General features: G+C 49.6%; 1 protein-coding gene across 10 annotated transcripts in view; it reads right to left on the bottom strand.

Moving 5' to 3' along the window:
- The window catches only part of PACC1 (proton activated chloride channel 1), a 36,401-nt gene extending 20,712 nt beyond the window's left edge, over positions 1–15,689 (bottom strand). For 5 of the 10 annotated variants that reach the window (XR_014816561.1, XR_014816562.1, XR_014816563.1 and 2 more), the window contains exons 1-2: positions 15,544–15,689; positions 11,408–11,504 (exon numbers count right to left, since the gene is read on the bottom strand). Coding sequence is in view for 6 of the 10 variants with exons in the window: in XM_005667859.4 (XP_005667916.1) it covers positions 11,408–11,504; positions 15,544–15,579 (133 nt within the window). In the remaining 4 variants the exon portion in view is untranslated. Of the gene's footprint in view, positions 1–5,352; positions 5,491–11,407; positions 11,505–11,751; positions 14,271–14,706; positions 14,963–15,543 lie in introns of those variants that run through there. The other 5 variants (XM_013979969.3, XM_084978071.1, XM_084978074.1 and 2 more) reach the window with 5 other exon arrangements.
- Positions 15,690–19,358: the final 3,669 nt, after the last annotated feature.

Here is a 19,358-nt window from a genome sequence, read left to right as displayed (position 1 = left end):
TGCAGGACTCTGTGCTAGGTTGCCAGGTGCTTCAGGGAGACGTCGCGAGAGGGCGACTGACGGTTTGTGCCACCAGTGCTGCAGACTTCCCAAGATTGTGAGGCTGTAAAGCGTGAGGCTTCCTTTCCTCAGAGGGGTGAATGGGGAGTGCGGGTACAAGGGATCAGCAAAGGCCCGCAGGGGAGGCTGCATCAGCCAGTGCCTAAGGCGCCCGGGGGATTTTGAAGAAGAAACAAATTGGTGTTGTTTGTTTGTTTGGGGAACTGAAAGACAAGGCATCTATCTAGCCCAGCAGCAAAGAGTAAGAGCTTGGGCTTCAGCCTCAGCCCTGCTACTAACTACTCTGTGACCCAGGACAAGTTACTTCATATTCCTCAGGCTCACTTTCTTCATGTGAGAAGCAAACAATCACTCCAATTTTCTGAGAGAAGTAAATGAGAGACGAGTGCCTACTCAATGACTGCTGTGAGAGACAGCAATGTACCTGCCACCCCTCAAAAAATGAAGCCTTCAGTGACGAGAATAACAAAGATGACGAGCACAGAACTGTCATCTCATAATAAATAGAAAAACTTTAAAAAGAATGAAATAATTTCTGCAGCAACATGGATGGACCTAGAAATTATCTAAATTCTAAATACTAAAGTGAGTCAGACAGCAAGAGACAAACATATGATATCACTTACACAGGGGACCTAAAAAAAGATACAAATGAACTTATTTGCAGAACAGAAACAGACTCTCACACTTTGAAAAACTTACGGTTACTAAAGAGGACAATTGAGGGGGTGGGAGGAGGGATGGACTGGGGGTTTGGGATGGAAATATTCTAAAATTAGGTTCTGATAATGTTTCTACAACTATATAATAAAATTCATCAAATTATAAGGTTAAAAAAAGATAAAATGTGTTCCAGATAAAATCAAAATGAGGCAGAATACAGTGTCTTTCATACAGGAGACATGCAGTGTTTCTATGCCTGTTAAATGAATAACCTCCCCCCTCCAAAAAAAAGATGAACTAAGTCTTGCAATGCTAACAAGCTAACTTCAATGCGTCAGAGATTAGTAGTATATTTCGGGCATTAAAAAAAACTATAAACCAATTTGTTGTTCCTGGCAAAATACTTTAGAAAATTCTTAACTTCACACGGGGAATGCCAGTTCCCAGAAGTGCCTGGGTGGTTCCTTCAGGTCGTGAAAAACAGGTTACTGCAGACAATGGGTATTTACTCTTAAGAGGAAGCGGGAAGCCCCAAGGAAATCCCTGGGGCAGCTGAACGTGAAGCCAAAGTACAAAGCTGCACTAGGTCTTCTCGAAAGGAATCCAAGACATTCACTTTTTCAACTCCTTTTGTCTCAGGTTCTACCTTTGCAGCTTACTGCTACTAGGGACTGGGTCAGTGTCTGCTCCCTTACAGCTTTGTCACCTGCCTTCCCTCCAAGCTTCTCTCTTGACCCTGCTCCACTTTCTAAGTCCCTCTCTGAATCTTGCAATCAGACCCTCTGCCAGAGGGAATGCTGTATGGGGTACCCCATTAGGCATGTCACAAGACGCTGCCTTCCTAGGTATCCAGCCTATGGCTGGCTTCCCTCAGCTCAGAAGCTGATCAGTCACAAGGAGCTGGGTGGCAAGGCCCCGGGACCCAAAGTATGGTGGTTTGTACACAGGAGCCTACACACAGCTGTTTTGCTTGGAAAGCACTCCCAGCCCCAGGGTCACGGGGAACCACAGGTTCACTTTAAACCATGGCAGGTAAAAGCACATTCACTGTTGTGAGCTGCTTATAGCTACTGTGGCCACAGGTGCCCAGGTTGCTACACTCTAAGAGCGTATGAAAAGATCACAGAGGAAAGTGAAGAGACTTGGAATGACTGAGCTGGAGCATAACATCTTAACAGAAGTTTCAAGAGTTGAGGGAGTTCCTGTTGTGGCTCAGTGGTTAACGAATCTGACTAGGAACCATGAGGTTGTGGGTTCGATCCCTGGCCTCACTGGGTTAAGGATCCGGCGTTGCCATGAGCTGTGGTATAGGTCACAGACGCGGCTCAGATTGGACCCCTGGCTGGGGAACCTCCATATGCCGAGGGTGCGGCCCTAGAAAAGACACTAAAAAAAAAAAAAAAAAAAGGAAGTTTCAAGAGTTGATAAGAACTTACACTGTCACCCGGTCCAACCCCTTTCCTTGTGCAGTGATTCTGGTCCCACAGTCAACAACTGGCACAGATGAGGGTCCTGGAACCCTGACTCCACACTCTTTCCCTACACGACACTGAGCATTAATCCTTAAGACTCCAGTTAATGACGGTGATAAAAGAAGATCTGATTGAAAAAGATGTAACTTCCAAACAAGCAGGACATTTTTAAGGTAAAAAATGCGTACTACATCCAGGTTGCACCATCTAATGAAGATGAGCAAGGACAGGCATCTGCGGGCAGGTACTGCCTCTATCAGCCAGGACAACATGATGGGAAATACTCTGCCTTCATGATGCTTAGGGATGGAGATCAATCTCATCCTACCTATTCTGGGAAATTCTTAAAGAACTCATTCAAGGCACAAAAAGGTCATATGACAATTCCATCACTTGCCTTTGTTTGGCAGAGGTACCTGGACAAATCACTCGCGCGGGAGCACTGGCCCAGGCAGTCTCTCCTGTTTCACTCACAAAGACCAAATTTAGCTTCTTCACAGGCCTTTCATTGATCCACAAACTGGCTTGTAATGTCCATAAAACACAGACCTGTGTATCACCCACATATGGGACACGCCAATTCTGAAAGCAGACCCCATTACATTTTACCGTTTTTTTAAAAGGTTCTTGGAGTTCCCTGGTGGCTTGGCGTTGTCACTATTGTGGCTTTGGTCACTGCTGTGGTGCAGGTCTGAGCCCTGGCCCGGGAATTTCTGCATGTGTGCAAAAAAAAAAAAAAAATGGCGCTGGATATTTGACAAAATGTCCCATGCACTCTGCGGTCAGAAAAACCAAACACGGGCTCTTTCGGTGGCAAGTTGGATGGACATGTTTTAACAGAAAACATCCTTTATATATATGCAAACTCACAGCAGTAGAAAGACAAAAATAACGCACAAGATATTCTTGGGAAAGGTAACTTATGAGTTTTATAAAACCCATGACAGAATTGCTTTAAAAACCCAGACTTGCCCCCAGAATCAAGTCAGGCCACTAAGAGCATGTGTGATGGGCAATTTTTTAAAATGGTGGCACCCTTGGCACATGGAAGTTCCCAGGCCAGGGACTGAATCCAAGCCACAGCTGCGGCAATGCTGGATCCTTTAACCCACTGCCCCCAGCTGGGGATCGAACCTATACCTCCACAGCGACCAGGGCCACTACCGTTGGAGTCTTAACACCACCACAGTGGGAACTCTAAACAATTCAATTTCTGAAAACCGTGGGACTTTTATTCCCAAGGGAAACTGACTGACTACTGCAACCCTGCAAAACTCTTCCTTGCAGAGAGTGCCGTGCTAAGTTACATTCTGAAGTAAAGAAGAAATGAATTACTCATCCTTTTTTTCTTTCTAGCGATGTGGTGGTTTTGTTGTTTTTGTTTCATTTTGTGTTCTTGAGACATAATTTACATACCATAAGATTTACCCCTTTACCCTTTTAAATTGAATATATTAGTAGTTGTAGATATTCGCAAGGTGTATGCCATAACCACGAGCTCATTAAAGAACGCTGTCACTGCCCAAAGACAAACTCCATACCCATGAGCAGTCAGTCTACCTTCCTCCGGGTCCCTGGCAATCCAATAGCTCCTTTCCGTTTCTATGGATTTACCTATTCTACACAAGTCACACAAACGGAATCAGACAACCTGTGACCTCTTCTTGTGTCTGACTTTTTTCACTTCAAGGCTTTCAAGATTCACCCACGTTGCAGCATATGTACCAGCTCTTCATTCCTTTCTACTGCAAAACGACATTCCATTGTGTGAACGTACCATTTTATTTACCCATCCCTCAGCTGGACATCTGTATTTTTCTGACTCTTTGTCTACTTCTACTTCGTAGTAACAGTGCTGCGAACATTCATTACAAGTTTCTGTGTGGACATCAGTTTCATTTTTCCTGGGTATATACCCAGGAGTAGAACTGCTGAGTTATATGGAAACTCTATATTTAACCTTCTGAGTTAAATACAGTCTCACCAGACTGTTTTCCACAGAGCGGCACCATTTTCCATTCCCATCAGCAACATATGGGGGTTCTGATTTCTCCACATCCTCACCAAACGTGTTTACTGTCAGCTTACTGGTTGCAGCCATGCCTGCAGATGTGCAGCAGTATCTCACCATAGTTTAGATTTGCATTTCCCTCGGGACTAAGGATGCCAAGCACCTTTTCAGGTGCTTATCAGTCATTTGCACAGCTTCTTTAGAGAAATATTATTCAGACCCTTTGCCCATTTTTATTTTATTTCTTTTCTTTTTGTTAATGGCCACCCCATGGCATATGGAGTTCCCAGGCCAGGGATCAGATCCGAGTCCCAGTTGTGACCTAGGCCACAGCTGTGGCAACTTGAGGATCCTTAACCCACTGTGCCAGGCATCAAACCTGAGTTCCAGTGCTCCAGAGACACGGATGAGCCCAGTGTGCCACAGCAGGAACCCTTCTTTGTCCATTTTTAAATATTTTGTCAATATTATTCCCACATTCTAAATATAAGCCCCTTATCAGATCTAAGACTGGACAATCTCTCCCACCCTGTGGGCTATCTTTGCACTTTCTTGATACTATCTTTGTCATGTTTTTAATGCGTCAATACATTATTAGTATTTATTAAGATCTGTCACTGTATTACGACAGAGTTACTAGTAAAAAGTGGAACTGGACAATGATAGTGACATAGTGTGACACCAGGAAAATCTATTATTTACAGGATATCGCTATTCTTTTGGGAACTGACAACACTGAACATAGAGAGTTAAGTCCCTCTGACCAGATCAGCCCACCAGAAAAAGAGCAGAATAAGATACTCTCTTTGATGCACAAAAGGTTTTCATTTTGATGAGGTCCAACTCACCTTTTTCCTCTGATTGTTTATCTTTGTCTATTCTATTAATATACAGATGTTTCCATGAAGAACAGATTCTAATGACTAATTAACCAAGTGTTTCTCTAAATGTAACTGTAACTCTCATGTAATAATCTGCTTGTTCAATTCACATGTCCAGTCTCTTCTCTCCCTTTGAAAAAGAACAGCAAGCGGTTGTGCTTCCCCTGATAGAGAGGAGAGAACAGGCGAGGCTTTCGTGCATTAGAGCATGGAAGTATTTATCTGAGTAACGCTGGGAACGTAACCCTGAAAGCTGGGCGCTTACCTTGAACCTCGGCTGGAAAATGCCTAGCATCCTCGTACCGCCCTCCTGTCCTGCTACTCCCAGGTGCCGGTGCTCCGTTCACCTCCAGCCCCACCTCCTCTTCTGGCCCCCCGGCTTGTTCTTCTCAGCCTCTCCTGCTCACTCCACATTCTGTGTCCCTGGCTTTCTTCCAGGCGCCTACACCGGCCCCTACAGAACCTCGCCCACGTCCACAACTCCGGTCCTCACCCCCCTCCTGTCAGCCCTGCACCTCTGCTTGCCTCTGGGCCAGCTCCACCCAGATACAGCCCATCCACTGAAGCTTGCTGTGCCCGCAGCAGACAAGCATCTTCTCTTCCAGCCCCTCGCCCTTCAGACTGTCTCCATATGTTATTATTCTTCCATTCGCTTGGCTTCAAACCTCAGAGTCTTTGAGTCTTCCTTCTCCCCCACATCAAAGCAGCCTATCACAGCAGGCTTCATTCAGCCTTTGACGTGGCAAAGCTGCCTCACTTCACCCTAATCCAGCCCCCCCACCAGCACATGGCTCTCTCTTAAATGCCCACTTCGTCCCTCTTACTGCTCTGAATACTCCCTGCTCCCTAGATAAAGTCCAACCTGACACTTAAAACCCTCCAGTCTGACCTAGGCTGGCTTTCCTACCCCATCGCCCTCTGCCTCTTTCACCAACCCTCTGCTCCAACCACACTGTGCTACCCACCGATTGTAAAACATTCTATTTTCTGGAGTCCTCTTGTGGCACAGTAGGTTAAGGATCCATGGTTGTCACTACAGTGGCTTGGGTCACTGCTGTGGCGTGGGTACGATCCCTGGCCCGGGAACTCCCACACGCCACAGTCAAAAGAACAAATAAAACATTCTATTTTTATATCCACTTCTACGTGTGTCCTGGCCATGCCCCCTTTCACCCTTCCTTCAGATTAATCCCACTTCCTTCACCAACCTGCCTCCTTCATCCATTTGTTCCTGGGACACTGGTCCCTAGCATTTCTTTGGCCCTCATTCATTCATTCATTCATTCAAGTCAGCTTAGATGAGATGCTTTCCTGCTCCAAATCCCCACCTCTCCTCCCAGGGAACCAATACACACCGAGCACCCACAGTGGGCCAGGCACCCTTCTAGGCACTGGAGTTACGATGAGGGTAGGGAGGGGACAAACCTTTGTGCCTCACAGGACTCCAGGCAGGGCTAAGGGGTTGACAACAATTAATTAAAGAATTATAGTCAATAAATGTGACCTCTCAGCAGTGCCGAATGCTACAAAGGGAAAAGTACTGATCTGAAGAAAACCGTCATTCGTAAAGAAACATACGCCCCAATGTTTACTGCAGGACTATTTACAGTAGCAAAGACATGGAAGCTACCTAAATGTCCATCAACAGGGGAATGGATAAAGACGATGTGGTACAGATATGCAATGAGATATCAGCCATCAAAATGAACAAAGTAATGCCATCTGCGAAAACATGGACAGACCTAGAGATTATCGTGCTAAGGGAAATGGGTCAAAGACATCAGATAGATCACCGATTACATGAAATCTAATACAAATGAAACAACTTATTTATAAACAGAAACAAACTCACAGATTTCAAAATCCAACTTCGGTTACCAGAGGGGAACCCCCGGAGGGGGAGGGATAATTTAGGAGAATGAGTATAATACACACGCGCTATTGTACATAAAACACTGAACAAGGACCTACTCACAGCGCAGGGAAATCTACTCGAAATTCTGTAATAACCCACATGGGGGAGTTCCCGTCGTGGCTCAGTGGTTAGCAAATCCGACTAGGAACCATGAGGTTGTGGGTTTGATCCCTGGCCTCACTCAGCGGGTTAAGGATCCGATCCGGCATTGCCGCGAGCTGTGGTGTAGGTCACAGACTCGGCTCGGATCTGGCACTGCTGTGGCTCTGGCATAGGCTGGCAGCCGTAGCTCCAATTAGACCCCTAGCCTGGGAGCCTCCATATGCCACAGGTGCGGCCCTAGAAAATACAAAAACAAAAAACAAAAAACACCCACATGGGAAGAAAGAATGGATATATGCGTAACAATCGTTCTGCTGTACACCTGAGACTAATACAACATCGTAAGACAACTATCTTCCAATGAGAAATTTTTAAAAAGTACTGAATGCTAGGAAAGCAAGTGCCAGGGAGACAAGGGCCCCCTTAGGTTGCTCAGGGCAGGCTCTGTAGAGGCAGTAAGCACTGCTCTGGGTAGCCTGCCTTCTCTGTCCTGGAAGCAAGCCATGACTCACTCATCCTCTGTGTGGTTTTAGCACTTGGTATAAAGGTGAAGGGGCCATGAGTGACTCTGGTGGAGGAAGGCGAGGATTTTGGAGCAAGGAACCATCGTATATGCAGGACAAGCTGAGCCAGAGTCAGAATACATTCAGAGACAGCCCTGGCTTCACCTAGAGCCCTGCCACTCATTACCTCTGAGCACAGCACTTAACCTCACTCTGACCCAGATCCCCGTCTATAAACCCGGACTAACCATCTCCCACACTGAGAGGCTGTAAAGATTATGTGATGAAGTATATATAAAAAGTCCTAGAGTCCTTTGTGGTGCAGGTGTTAAGGATCTGGCGTTGTCACTGCACCAGCTTGCGTCACTGCTGTTGTGTGGGTTCCATCCCTGGCCTGGGAACTGCCACATGCCAAGGGTATGGCAAAAAAAAAATAATAATAATAATAATAATAATAATTAAAAACATTTTTAAAAATAAAAGGCCCTACCCAAGCCTAGTAGAGGCTAGCACCTGAACTAGGCAGAAAAGCACCTAATCAGTGGCAGCTGTCGTCATCATTGCCATCATTCTCATTATTGTTAAAGGACTCGGGGACAGGAAATGAGCTCTGGTTATACACCGGGTCATCCAACTCGGGCCAAGTCACGACGGAGACCCGCGAGTGGACTGCCGAGCACTGGACTGTCCATGGTCTAAAGAGGAGATGCGCCCCGCAGTTCCCCCCAAGCAGGGAAGCCTCTTGCGGGTCAATGGAACTACCCAACACTGGCTCTGCCTGAGGTCTGGCTTCCTGCTCCGACTAATCTCAGGCTCAGAGGCCCCAGGAATCTGAGGTAAAAAAGAGAGGCTCCTAATGGTAAAGGTCATCACAGCCACTCCCTAATTTGCCAGGCACTTATTTATCAAAGAAAACACAAAAGGAAACTTCATTTTTCCAGGTCGGGCCTCCCCCCGACCTCCTGCTGCCTCCATCCAGCCTCCTCTGACTGGGGCCACGACCTAAATCTTTTTTTTCCTTTTTATGGCCACACCTGCGGCATATGGAAGTTCCCAGGCCAGGGGCAGAATCAGAGCTGCAACTGTGGCCCATGCCACAGCCCCAGCCCCATGAGATCCAGGCCAGGACTGCACCCACATCCTCACAGAGACAACATCAGGTCCTTAACCCTCTGAGCCACAATGGGAACTCCCACATCCTAAATCTTACAACCTATGAATATGTCACATTACATGGCAAAGAAAAATTAAGGCAGCAGATGGAATTAAAGTTGATAATCGTGTGACCTTAAAACAGGAAAACTACCCTAGATTTTCTGGGCAGGCTCGATGGAATCACAAGGGCTCTTTACACGTGGAAAAGGGAGGCAGGAGTCAGTGTCACAGGAAAAGACTCAAGACAGACTTGAAGATGGAAGAAGGGCCTGAGCCAAGGAATGCGGGCAGCCTCAGGAAGCTGCTAAAGGCACTAAAATGGGTTTCCCCTGGAGCTTCCAGAAAAGGACTCGGGCCTGCTGACACCTTAATATTACCCAGTGAGACCCATTTTGGACCTCTGACCTCTGGGACGGTCAGATGTTTAAGACAGTACGTTTGTGGTAACTTGTTATGGAAGCAATATAAATCAGAGCACAGGGCTTTTAAACAGCCCCCCCCTCCCCTGCACCTTTCCGAGCGAGTCGAGTGGGGGGCGGTCAGGCTACGACCTTTTACACATTGGGTTCATTCAGAAAGATGCTGGAAATATTTTTTTTAAATCACAGGTGCAATAGAAAGAGTCTGGGCTCCAACAGAGCTTGATCCAACCTGTCTGCTGACCAGCTTCGCGGTCTTCCCACACTTCACTGAATCTCCGGAAGCCTCGGGGCCTCATCTGGGAGAATGACTACGGGGTTGCTGTGAGGATTAAATGGGCAATGGGCTTGACAGAGCCTGGCCCAGAGGACGCAGTCAGGCAACACTAGCTGCCCTTCCTGCCTCCTTCCTTCTACAAAGTCTTCTCGAAGGATCAGGCACAATCACAGAATTTCCCAGCCTGTTCCCCTCCCTACACATATGGGCATCGAGAGGAGCAGAATCCCACCTCCCACAATCCCCCCATGAAGCTAGGGCTCCATGCATTCATTCATTCAATGAGCGATTCCTTTCTGCATGGCCAGGGCTGGGGTGGGAGCAAAAATGGACTAGTCTCTACCCTGGAAGAGTTTACAGTCTAGGAGAACAGACAGATATTAATCAAACAATCAGGCAAACACAGATATGGTACCATTCCATCAGCCGCAAGAGAGAGGTGCAGAGGCTGTGAGTGACAGGGTTGGAGGGTGGAGGTGATCTAACCAGGGGTCAGAGAAGGCTTTGTAGGAAAAAGATGAGTGAGCCAAAAGCTGAAGAATGATTATGCATTAACTAGGTCAGAGACAGAAGAGAATTCCAGACAGGAATAAAACAACAAAACGGCAAACGAACCTATCTACAAGACAGAAAGAGACTCACAAACATAGAGAACAGACTTATGGTTGCCAAGGGGGAGGGAGTAGGTAGACTGGGAGCTTGGGGTTAGCAGGTGCAAACGCTTCCATTTCGAATGGAGAGAAAATGAGGTCCTGCTGTACAGCACAGGGACCTAGATCCAGTCTCTTGGGACAGACCATAAGGGAAGATGATATAAAAAAGGGAATGTGTGTATATACATATATATATATATATATACACACACACACACACACATATGTATATGTGTGTGTGTGTACAACTGGGTCCCTTTGCTGTACAGCAGAAATGGGTACAACACTGTAACTCAAATATACTTTAATAAAACACTTTGAAAAATTAAAATTAAAAGCAACAAAAAGGCTTGATGGTGGGAGAGAGTGAGGCCCAAAGTAAGAGAAAGGCAGCATGGCTAAGAGGCAGTGAAACAGGGGAAGCAGGGAAGGAAGGAAAAAAGAATGACTCCGAGGCTCAGCTGGATGGTGACGGTGCTGTTCCGGGGAACAGGAGACACTAGAAGAGGGCCAGGCTGGCAGTGGGAGACCGTGAGGTCCATTTTGGACATGTGGCATTTAGGGCATCCAGGCAGAGCCATCACCTGAGAATTTGGATATGCAGGATGTGTAAGTCTGGAGCTTGCAGGTCACCTCTGGGCCAGAGATATAACCATGGCAGTCACGTGTGAGCATGCAGTGACTGAGCAGCAGAGGCACCTGCTGAAGTCACCCTCCAGGGACTAAGCAAAGGGGGCCTCTGAGGACCGTTTAACACCCAAGAGCCGGAGGTGACTGCAAAGGAAGATGGAAGGCGTGGCCTGAGATGTAAAGCATCACATTACGGAAGCCTCAGGAGCAGGATGCAGGCAGGAAGATGAGGTCGACGGTATCTAACATCCCGCCAAGGCTCTCCAAGACGGCCCTCACTGACAGGACCCTGGTCGCCCAAGTGGGAGGCAAAACGGGAGGGCCCTGATGTCTGGGGGTGACGCCTACCATTATCTGGGCCCTGGTTAGTGAGCCGGGTATTAGAGGTTCCTAGGGGAAAAGGAACAGATGAACATAGGCCCAAAGCCCTGTCACTGTGTCCTGTGCCCAGGTCTCAGGAACTGACTCAAACTAGACGACAGAAAAGAGCAGATGGGATATAGCCTCTGTCCACACAGCTTTAAAATAAGGGCCACGCTTGAGATCTGACATGGGGCAGGGGCATAGGTACCCAGCTGGCAAGGCACCTGGTCCGGGGCCTCCAGCTGCCACCGTGGCTCAGCACAGTTATCTCGCACTTCCACCCCCAGCTCGGAACCCACTTACCTGGTAAGATCCCTGGACCCTGGCCTTTGACCGTCTCCTTTTCCCGCTCGTCCGCCTGCTCTGAGTTCTCAACCACCTGATCCAACTCCTCACTCAGCTAAAGGGAGGAACAAAGAGGGCAAAGAAGTCAGCTACATGAGCTGTGCTTTTCTGGACTAGACTGGGAAAGCAGAAGCTGCTTCTCACTTCATTGTCGCACACACACACACACAAATCATATGATGTAGGGTGTGTCAAACCAATTCTACAAATGAGCCCGCCAAAGCTCCGAACGCTCAAGTCACTCCCTAGACGTTAGTTTCCCAGGGCTGCCATAACGAAGCACTGCAAACCGGACGGCTTACAGCAACAAAAGCGTATCCCCTCCCGGGTATGGAGGCTAGAAAGCTGAAAGCAAGGTGCTGGCAGCGCTGGTTCCTTCCGAGGGCAGTGAGGAAGAACCTTTTCCAAGCTCCTCTTCTCGCTCCAGGTACTCCTCCGTATTCCCTGGCTTGCAGATGCAGCCAGCCTCCAACCTCCGCCTCTGCTTCGGTGGAGCCTCTGCGTCTCCGCATGGTCAATCTTCTTATAAGGACGCCAACCATTCATACTGGATTAGGGCCCATCTTACTCCAGCATGACCTCGTCTTAACGAAATACACCTGCTATGACCCTATTTCCAAATAAGGTCGCTTTCAGAGGTGCTGGGGATTAGGACTTTGGCATATCTGTGGGGGGAACACAATGTGACCCACACACGGCCACGGCCACGGCGCCAGGAGTCACATCCAAGCAGGTCTAGTTCCAAAGGCCATGATCTCAACCACTTCCCAAAGAAGGAGGAAATGCAAGAGAAGACGGAACCGTGAGGTGAGCCACTGACCCAGGCTGCCAAGGGCAGAACAGAGCGGGGAGGGCGCCCGTCCCAGAGCCGGGTGCTGGTCAGCAGCCCTCGAGCAGGCAACCTCCCTCACTTCCTCTGAGTCCTCACCTGTCAACTAGAGAGAGTGACAACCACCAGCCTCTACAGCATCAAAGACAGCCAGAGATCAGGACACGAGTCCAGACAGGACCGAACACTGGATTGGGAGGTGGAGGAATAGGTAGAATATTTTCTTTTTTCTTTTTTTCTTTTTAAGGCCACACCTGCGGCACATGGAAGTTCCCAGACTAGGGGTCGAATCAGAACTGCAGCTGCCGGCCTATACCACAACCACAGCACCACCAGATCCGAGCCGCACCTGTGACCTACACCACAGCTCACGGCAACAGCGGATTCTTAACCCACTGAGCAGGACCAGGGATCAAACCCATGTCCTCGTGGATACTAGTAGGATTTGTTTCCACCACAGGAACTCTGAGATTTCTCAAGTATTCTCTTAGGCTCACAATGTCAATGCCTAAGGTCTCAAGACATTTTCACTAAAAATTCATCTCTAAGAGACGTGAGTTAAAATAAAGCTCTCAAGTACCCAGTACTCTTCCATCTCCCTCTCCATGTCTCCACTCCTGCCCTTTAGAATCAGGTGAAACCTCTAGTTTAAAGACCTCTAAGCCCAAAAGAAAACCAACAAGTCAGAGAGGGCTGGGGGCTAGAGAAGGCACCATGTGACACAGGCCCCCAGTGGGACAGACAAAGAGGTCCCCAGGGCTCCAGCTGGCCAAAAGGAAAGGAAGATACAAAGTCCCCTGACCCAAGCCTCAAACAAATTCAGCCCAACCCTAACACGCTCCTAACCCAGTTCCCCTCCTAACTACCTATCGTCATAACAAGCCCACCTGCTTGCCTGGCCCTGGCCAAATTCTCAAATGCCCCATCCTGCGAAGCCAAAACCTCCCCTCAGCAAAGAAACCTAACTTGGAGCCAGACCCACTCACAAAATGATCCCAGCAAGAAAGCCCAGGAGGCCTCCTTCTTCTGATGCAGGTGAGAGACAGGGGACCTCAGAACTGGCCACTGAAGAAGGCAGGCAGAGGGGACCCCAAATACAAAGTGACTCCACCCCTGGCCTTGCCCTGCAAGCAGGATAAGTGCCTACATTCAATAAACATTTTCAGAGCCTTGCTCGGTAAGGAGATAAGGCAGGTTACATGAGGACGGCACAGGCCATGGTCTGGTAAACCGGGACCCCAAAGCTCCCCAAAAGCAGGAGCTGCCCACACCCTGCTACCAAGAGCCAGCATCCGCTGAGGAGTCACCCTGCCCGGCGCTGAGCTACGCACTTTCCACATATACCAGCTCATCTAGTCCTCACAGCTCTGTGAGTCAGGGACTATCACTACCTCCGTTTTGCAGGTGAAGAAACTTGAGGCTCAGAGAAGTTAAGCGACTTGACAAAAGCCACACAAACGGCAAGCGGCAGAGCCAGGGTGGCCATGTGGGCTTGACGACTTCAAAGCCCCGGTATCTACCATCTTCTAGTCCCGAGAAACCTGAAAACTCTGTCAGAGAAAGACACAGCTCATTCCCTAGGATTCCCTCACTGCAGAATCGAGGGGCCACAGAACCCATGGCACTGGTTAAAGTCCATCAGGCTCCTTGTGAATAAAGGCAATGGTAAGAGAAATACAGAAACGTGTCCTGAGTCAGATTCTAGCCCAGGCCCTACACTAAAAAAATGGCAAACCCGAGGCAAATCTCCTCTCTCTCCAACTTGGCTTCCCCTCCCACCACAGCGCTCAGCCGCCTGCTTTATGCACCACACCGGGAGCATTCACACAGGCAGAAGCCTTCATCAACACTGATCAGCACCGGTCAAGGCAGCTGCAGTTCCCATGAGAAGGACCGGCAGAACGTGAGACTTGTCTGGGAAGCCAGTCTCCAGGGAGCAGGTGGGATGCGAGATCCCTCCTTGAATAATGGGGGAATTTGAATCCATGGAGCCTGAGAAGTGGGTTAAAAAAGAAGAAACAGTGTGAGCACAGGCATAGCAGGAGCACATTTTTAAAGGAAGAGTTCCGGGGGTGGGCCAGAACCCAGGTGGGCGAGGAGAGGATGAAGCTGTAGTTTTTAAGAAGACACAGCTGCAGGGCTGTGAAAGCCTGTTCGGTTGGTTCGGTTCTGAGCAGACCGAGGGCAGCACCAGGTGTGCGTAAAAGGGAACCTGACGCAAGAGACCAAGAGAAAAAGGGTGCATTTCTATGTATGACTGCGTTGCTGTGCCTTACCACAGAAACTGACTGTAAATCAACTACACTCGACGTTTTTTTAAAAAGGTGGGGGAGGGGGGGTGCTCTGGGATCAAGGCAGGGCCCCCACACGAATCCGCACAGCACGGGGACACCACAGGGAGCGGTAACGCAGACCCGGGGACACAAACCTGAGGGCTGAGGACGTGGGACTGCCTGAACTTAGCACGAGAGGGGAGCGGCGCGCGGGGCGCACAGGAGGGAAGATAACCAGAGATGACCAAGGGTTGGGGCCCTGGAGGAGGAGGAGGAGAGCAGTTCACTAGTGTCAGCAAGAGTCAGGAGGAGCTGGTCTGAGGGAAGAGCTGGAACCGCAGCGCGTAGCTCGGGACCGACCAGAGACAAAGAACTGGAAAGTGGGAGTTACGGTCGTGAGAGGAGGCGAGCCTGCAGAGAGACACGGAGCGGGGCGAGAAGCAGCTCTGTCGGGGAGAGCACATTTCAAAGTGAGCTGCCATCCAGACAGGCTGTAACTCTCCCTGTCGGTAACAGCTGCAGCGGCCACGAGGCCTTGCGCCGGGAGGGGGCTGAAGCCCACCGCGCCTGGGCTGCAGCTGGGAGAAGGACGCGGGTGCTTCCACTTGCTGCAAAAAAAAAAAAAAAAAAAAAAAAAAACAGAGTTCTCGGGGCAACCGCGGGGCCCGCCTGGCCAGCTGTGCTGGTGCCTGGGTCCGACGAGGCTTTAATCATTCACCTGCTGGCTACGGGTCGCGGCTCCGGTGCCCCCGCTCCATCCCTCGGCCAAGCGCCGGCAGCATCCGGAGGAGGCTCAGCGCCCCGCTTCCTTCCTGCTCCGCCGCAGCTCGGCACGCGAGGACCGCTCACCCGACGCATTCACCGCTCCTCGGAAGCGCGCTCGGCCCGCCCGGACGCCCCCCTCAGCCCAGCAGCCCGGACCCCCGGGGACCCGCTCCAGCCCACAGGAAACTTTGCTGTCCCTCCTACCCATCTCCCCAACCGCCTCGTACCTCCTGGTAAGACGTAGAGAGCTCCTGCCGGATCATGGCACTGAGCGGAGTTAAGACACACCCGAGTCCGCTGCAGCCCGCGGGGAGCACAGACTGGAGCTCCGCCGCTGCAACACCCAGACCCGCGGGCTCCGAGCGGCGAGTCCGGCTCGGAGGAGGGGCTTCGAGACCAGGCGGGGCCGCACTCGGCGCAGGCGCCTTGCTCCGCCGCCGCTGGGGCCGCTAAAGGCTTGCTGGGAAATGTAGTTCTGGGCAGGGGGCACTCGGCACTCCTGGGGCAGCGAAGCCTGCGCTTTACCCAGAGCGAGGCTTAACCCGCGCTTAGACACACGTGCTTTCTTCGTCTCTTGCTTCCTCTGTTTATTGGAGGGGGAAGGGCGGAGAAAATGAGTAGAAAGTGGAACAAGAGGGCCAAGTCAGACGGGATCCTTATCTTTAACTGCAAGAGGAAGCTTGCCTGGTGGTTTTTAACCATCGTAAATGTTGGGAGCGCATTTTATACGTTACAAAGCACTTTCACGCACTAATTATGCCTTTTATCCTTCGAGGAACCATGTAAGGAGCGCATTTTCCTCCCCGTTTTACAGATGAGGAAACTGAGGTAACACGTTTCAGAAAAGATGGGGAGAAGGCCATGAACAAGTGGTTATTTAATCCAAGAACAAACACAGAAGCCAAGTTCTTTCCATTATTCCTGGGACAGACACTGGAATCAGGACACAATAGGTTCTTGCCCAGGCTCAGCCCCTCCCGCAGGTGTTGTTAATACTTTGGGCCCTTCTCTGTTCGCCTTAGAATGCATCTGCCCTGCCTCACAGCAGCAGAAGCCTCCTGCCCTGACTGTGATGGAGAATAGGATGTTTACCGCGAGGCGGGCGAATCCAGGACCGCACGGCCCCCTCCTCCCACTGCCTGAACAGCGGTTCTGTGTGGCCGCCCTGGGCTGCTTCGTGGTGAAGCAGAGAGAAGTTGCTGATGCCTTGGTGAATGCTGCTCTGTGTCCTGGGCAGCTGCAGCTCTGCCAACCCCTGCATTCAGGGCCTCTTCGCTCCTCGGTGGCAACCACAGGAGCGGCAACCACATCAGAGCACCCTGACTCTCCAGTGTGTTAGTAGTGAGAGGCCTCCACCACCTCTTCTGACCACCCTAGGCCAGCCCAGGCCCTCTGCTCTCACATCTATTAAACAGGACAATATAAATGGTACCTAACACATCATAGGCACCAGCAATGTTTGTTGAATTTATGAATGGGACACTTATTCCAGCCATTTCATTGAAGAGTTGCTTGCCAAAACAAACAACAACAACCAACTCATTCAATTTCTTGCTGCATCACTAGAAGGTGGGTGTGTGTGTGTGGGGGGGGGGGGGGTGACAGAACAAGTCACACAAAGCATAAAATTTTAAAGCTGGAAGGAACCAGAGACATCTAGTCCAGCCCTATCATTCCTCTCTACTCCTGTTGCTGTGACCAAACTGGAAAATTACAGGCTTCCACATTAGAAGGAGACACTAACACAATATTGGACATGGTTTAACAGATGCAATGTGCTGGGCATTGGGATACAGACATGAAGGGGATGCTCCAAAGTCTTTGCTCTTGTGGCTCTTCCCACCGGAAAGCCAAGACGCAGACCATGAACGTGTAAATAGAATTTGCTATACTTGCTGTCCCCGCGTCCTCTCCTCCCTTCTCCACAGGAACACACACCAACCAGGCTTTTATGCTCTCCGCTCCACTGAAAGGGTGCCTATCAAGGTTACAAGTAGCCTCTGAGCTGTCACATCAGACAGCCACTTTCCTGACCTCCCCTTTCTTGACCCACTGGCTGCACTGGACTCAGCTCACCCACCCTCCCCCGCCTACACTTTCCTCCCCTGCCTTCAGGATGCCACACGCTCCCAATTTGCCCCCCACCTCACTCGCTGCTCCTTCTCCAGTCTCCTGGGCTGGTTTCCCCTCATCCTCTCAACTCTAAAGGGTGGCCGTCCTCCAGTGAGGTCTTGGATCTTTCTACTCACTTCCTGGGGCGGAGAGAATGGTCTCCTCTAGTCTCATGGCTTGAATAACCATCTCTACCCTAAGGATTCCTAGTATGGGTTGAATTGTGTTCCCCAAAGGGATATATTGTAGGAGTTCCCATCGTGGCGCAGAGGAAACGAATCCAACTAGGAACCATGAGGCTGTGGGTTCAATCCCTGGCCTTGATCAGTGGGTTAAGGATCCAGTGTTGCCATGAGCTGTGGTGTAGGTTACAGACGCAGCTCAGATCTAGTGTTGTGGTGGCTCTGGCATAGGCTGGCAGCTATAACTCTGATTGGACCCCTAGCCTGGGAACTTCCATATGCTGCTAGTGCAGCGTTAATAAAAAGAAAGAGAGAGAGAGAGAGAGAGAGAGAGAGAGAGAGAGAGAGAGAGAGAGAGAGAGAGAAAGAGAGAGAAAGAAAGAAAGAAAGAAAGAAAGAAAGAAAGAAAGAAAGAAAGAAAGAAAGAAAGAAAGAAAAAGGATATATTGTAGTCCCACCTCCCTGGTACCTCAGAATTTCCTTATTAGGAAACAGGATTGTTGCAGATGTCATTAATTAAGATGAGGTCATACGAAGCAAGGTGACCCCTTTATTATAACCCGTGACCTTACAACAAGATGGATGCAAGATGATATGAAGATAGACACACAGGGAGAATGCCCTATGGTGACAGAAGGAGAAATTGCAGTGATGCAGCAATTAAAGGTGGCTTTAAGTAATTAAAGGTGGCTTTAATTATTCACCTGCTGGTTACAGGTCATGGCTCAGGAGGCCAAGCTCCATCCTTAGCCAAGCAATGGGCAGTATCCCAAGGATTGCCAGCTACCACCAGAAGCTAGGAAGTGGCAAGAAAAGATTCCATCCAGAGCCTGGGAGGAAGTGTGACCCAGCTGACACCTTGATTTCAGACTTCTAGCCTCCAGAACTGTGAGAGGATTCACTTCTGTTACATTAAGCCATCCAGTTTTCGGCATATTTTGGTATGACAGCCCTAGGAATCTAACACACTTCGAAAGTGAATACAAATGCGTATCTCCAGCCTCCAGCTCGCCGCTGCGCCCAGGCTCACACATCCAGGTGCCTAAGCCACTTCTCCACTGGCCGACCACACAGCAGCAGCAGAGGGTGGCTGTGACCAGACTGCCCAGTTTTAAGTCCTACTGACTTTATGATCTCAGGAAGTTTATTTAATCTGTGCATTGGTTACCTTACATGTAAGATAGGAATATTACTACATATTCGTAGAGTTCTGGGAAGATTAACTGAATCAACAGATGTAAAGTACTTGGAACACCCTCTGGCACATTGTAAGGAGGCAGGAGATTCGTGTTGGTTCAAAGTGGAACCATTGATCTTCCTGTCCCACAGCCACTCCCCTCCCAGTCTTTCTCACCGTGATACACTCCATTCTCTCCTTCGCTCTGGCCAAAACCCGGACTCATCCCCCTTTCCCCCCTTCCACTTACGCCCCACCTCTTTCCTGTCATGGCACAGCGGAAACGAATCTGACTAGGAACCATGAGGTTGCAGGTTCCATCCCTCGCCTCGCTCAGTGGGTTAAGGATCTGGCGTTGCTGTGGTGTAGGTCAAAGACACGGCTGGGATCTGGTGTTGCTACGGCTGTGGTGTAGGCCAGCGGCTACAGCTCCAATTCAGTCCCTAGCCTGGGAACCTCCATGTGCTGCAGGTGCAGCCCTAAAAAGATTTAAAAAAAAAAAAAAACTATAAATTAAGTCAGCCAATTATTCAGAATCTATTACTTTTCATCACCTCCATCATCAGGACCC

The sequence above is a fragment of the Sus scrofa genome, chromosome 9, assembly GCF_054392235.1.
Source record: "Sus scrofa isolate SSC_HxYL_T2T_F1_AM1 chromosome 9, Sscrofa_HxYL_maternal_Yorkshire_Landrace_v2.0, whole genome shotgun sequence".
NCBI classification, from domain to species: domain Eukaryota; kingdom Metazoa; phylum Chordata; class Mammalia; order Artiodactyla; family Suidae; genus Sus; species Sus scrofa.
This window is presented reverse-complemented; position numbering and strand designations above follow the sequence as displayed.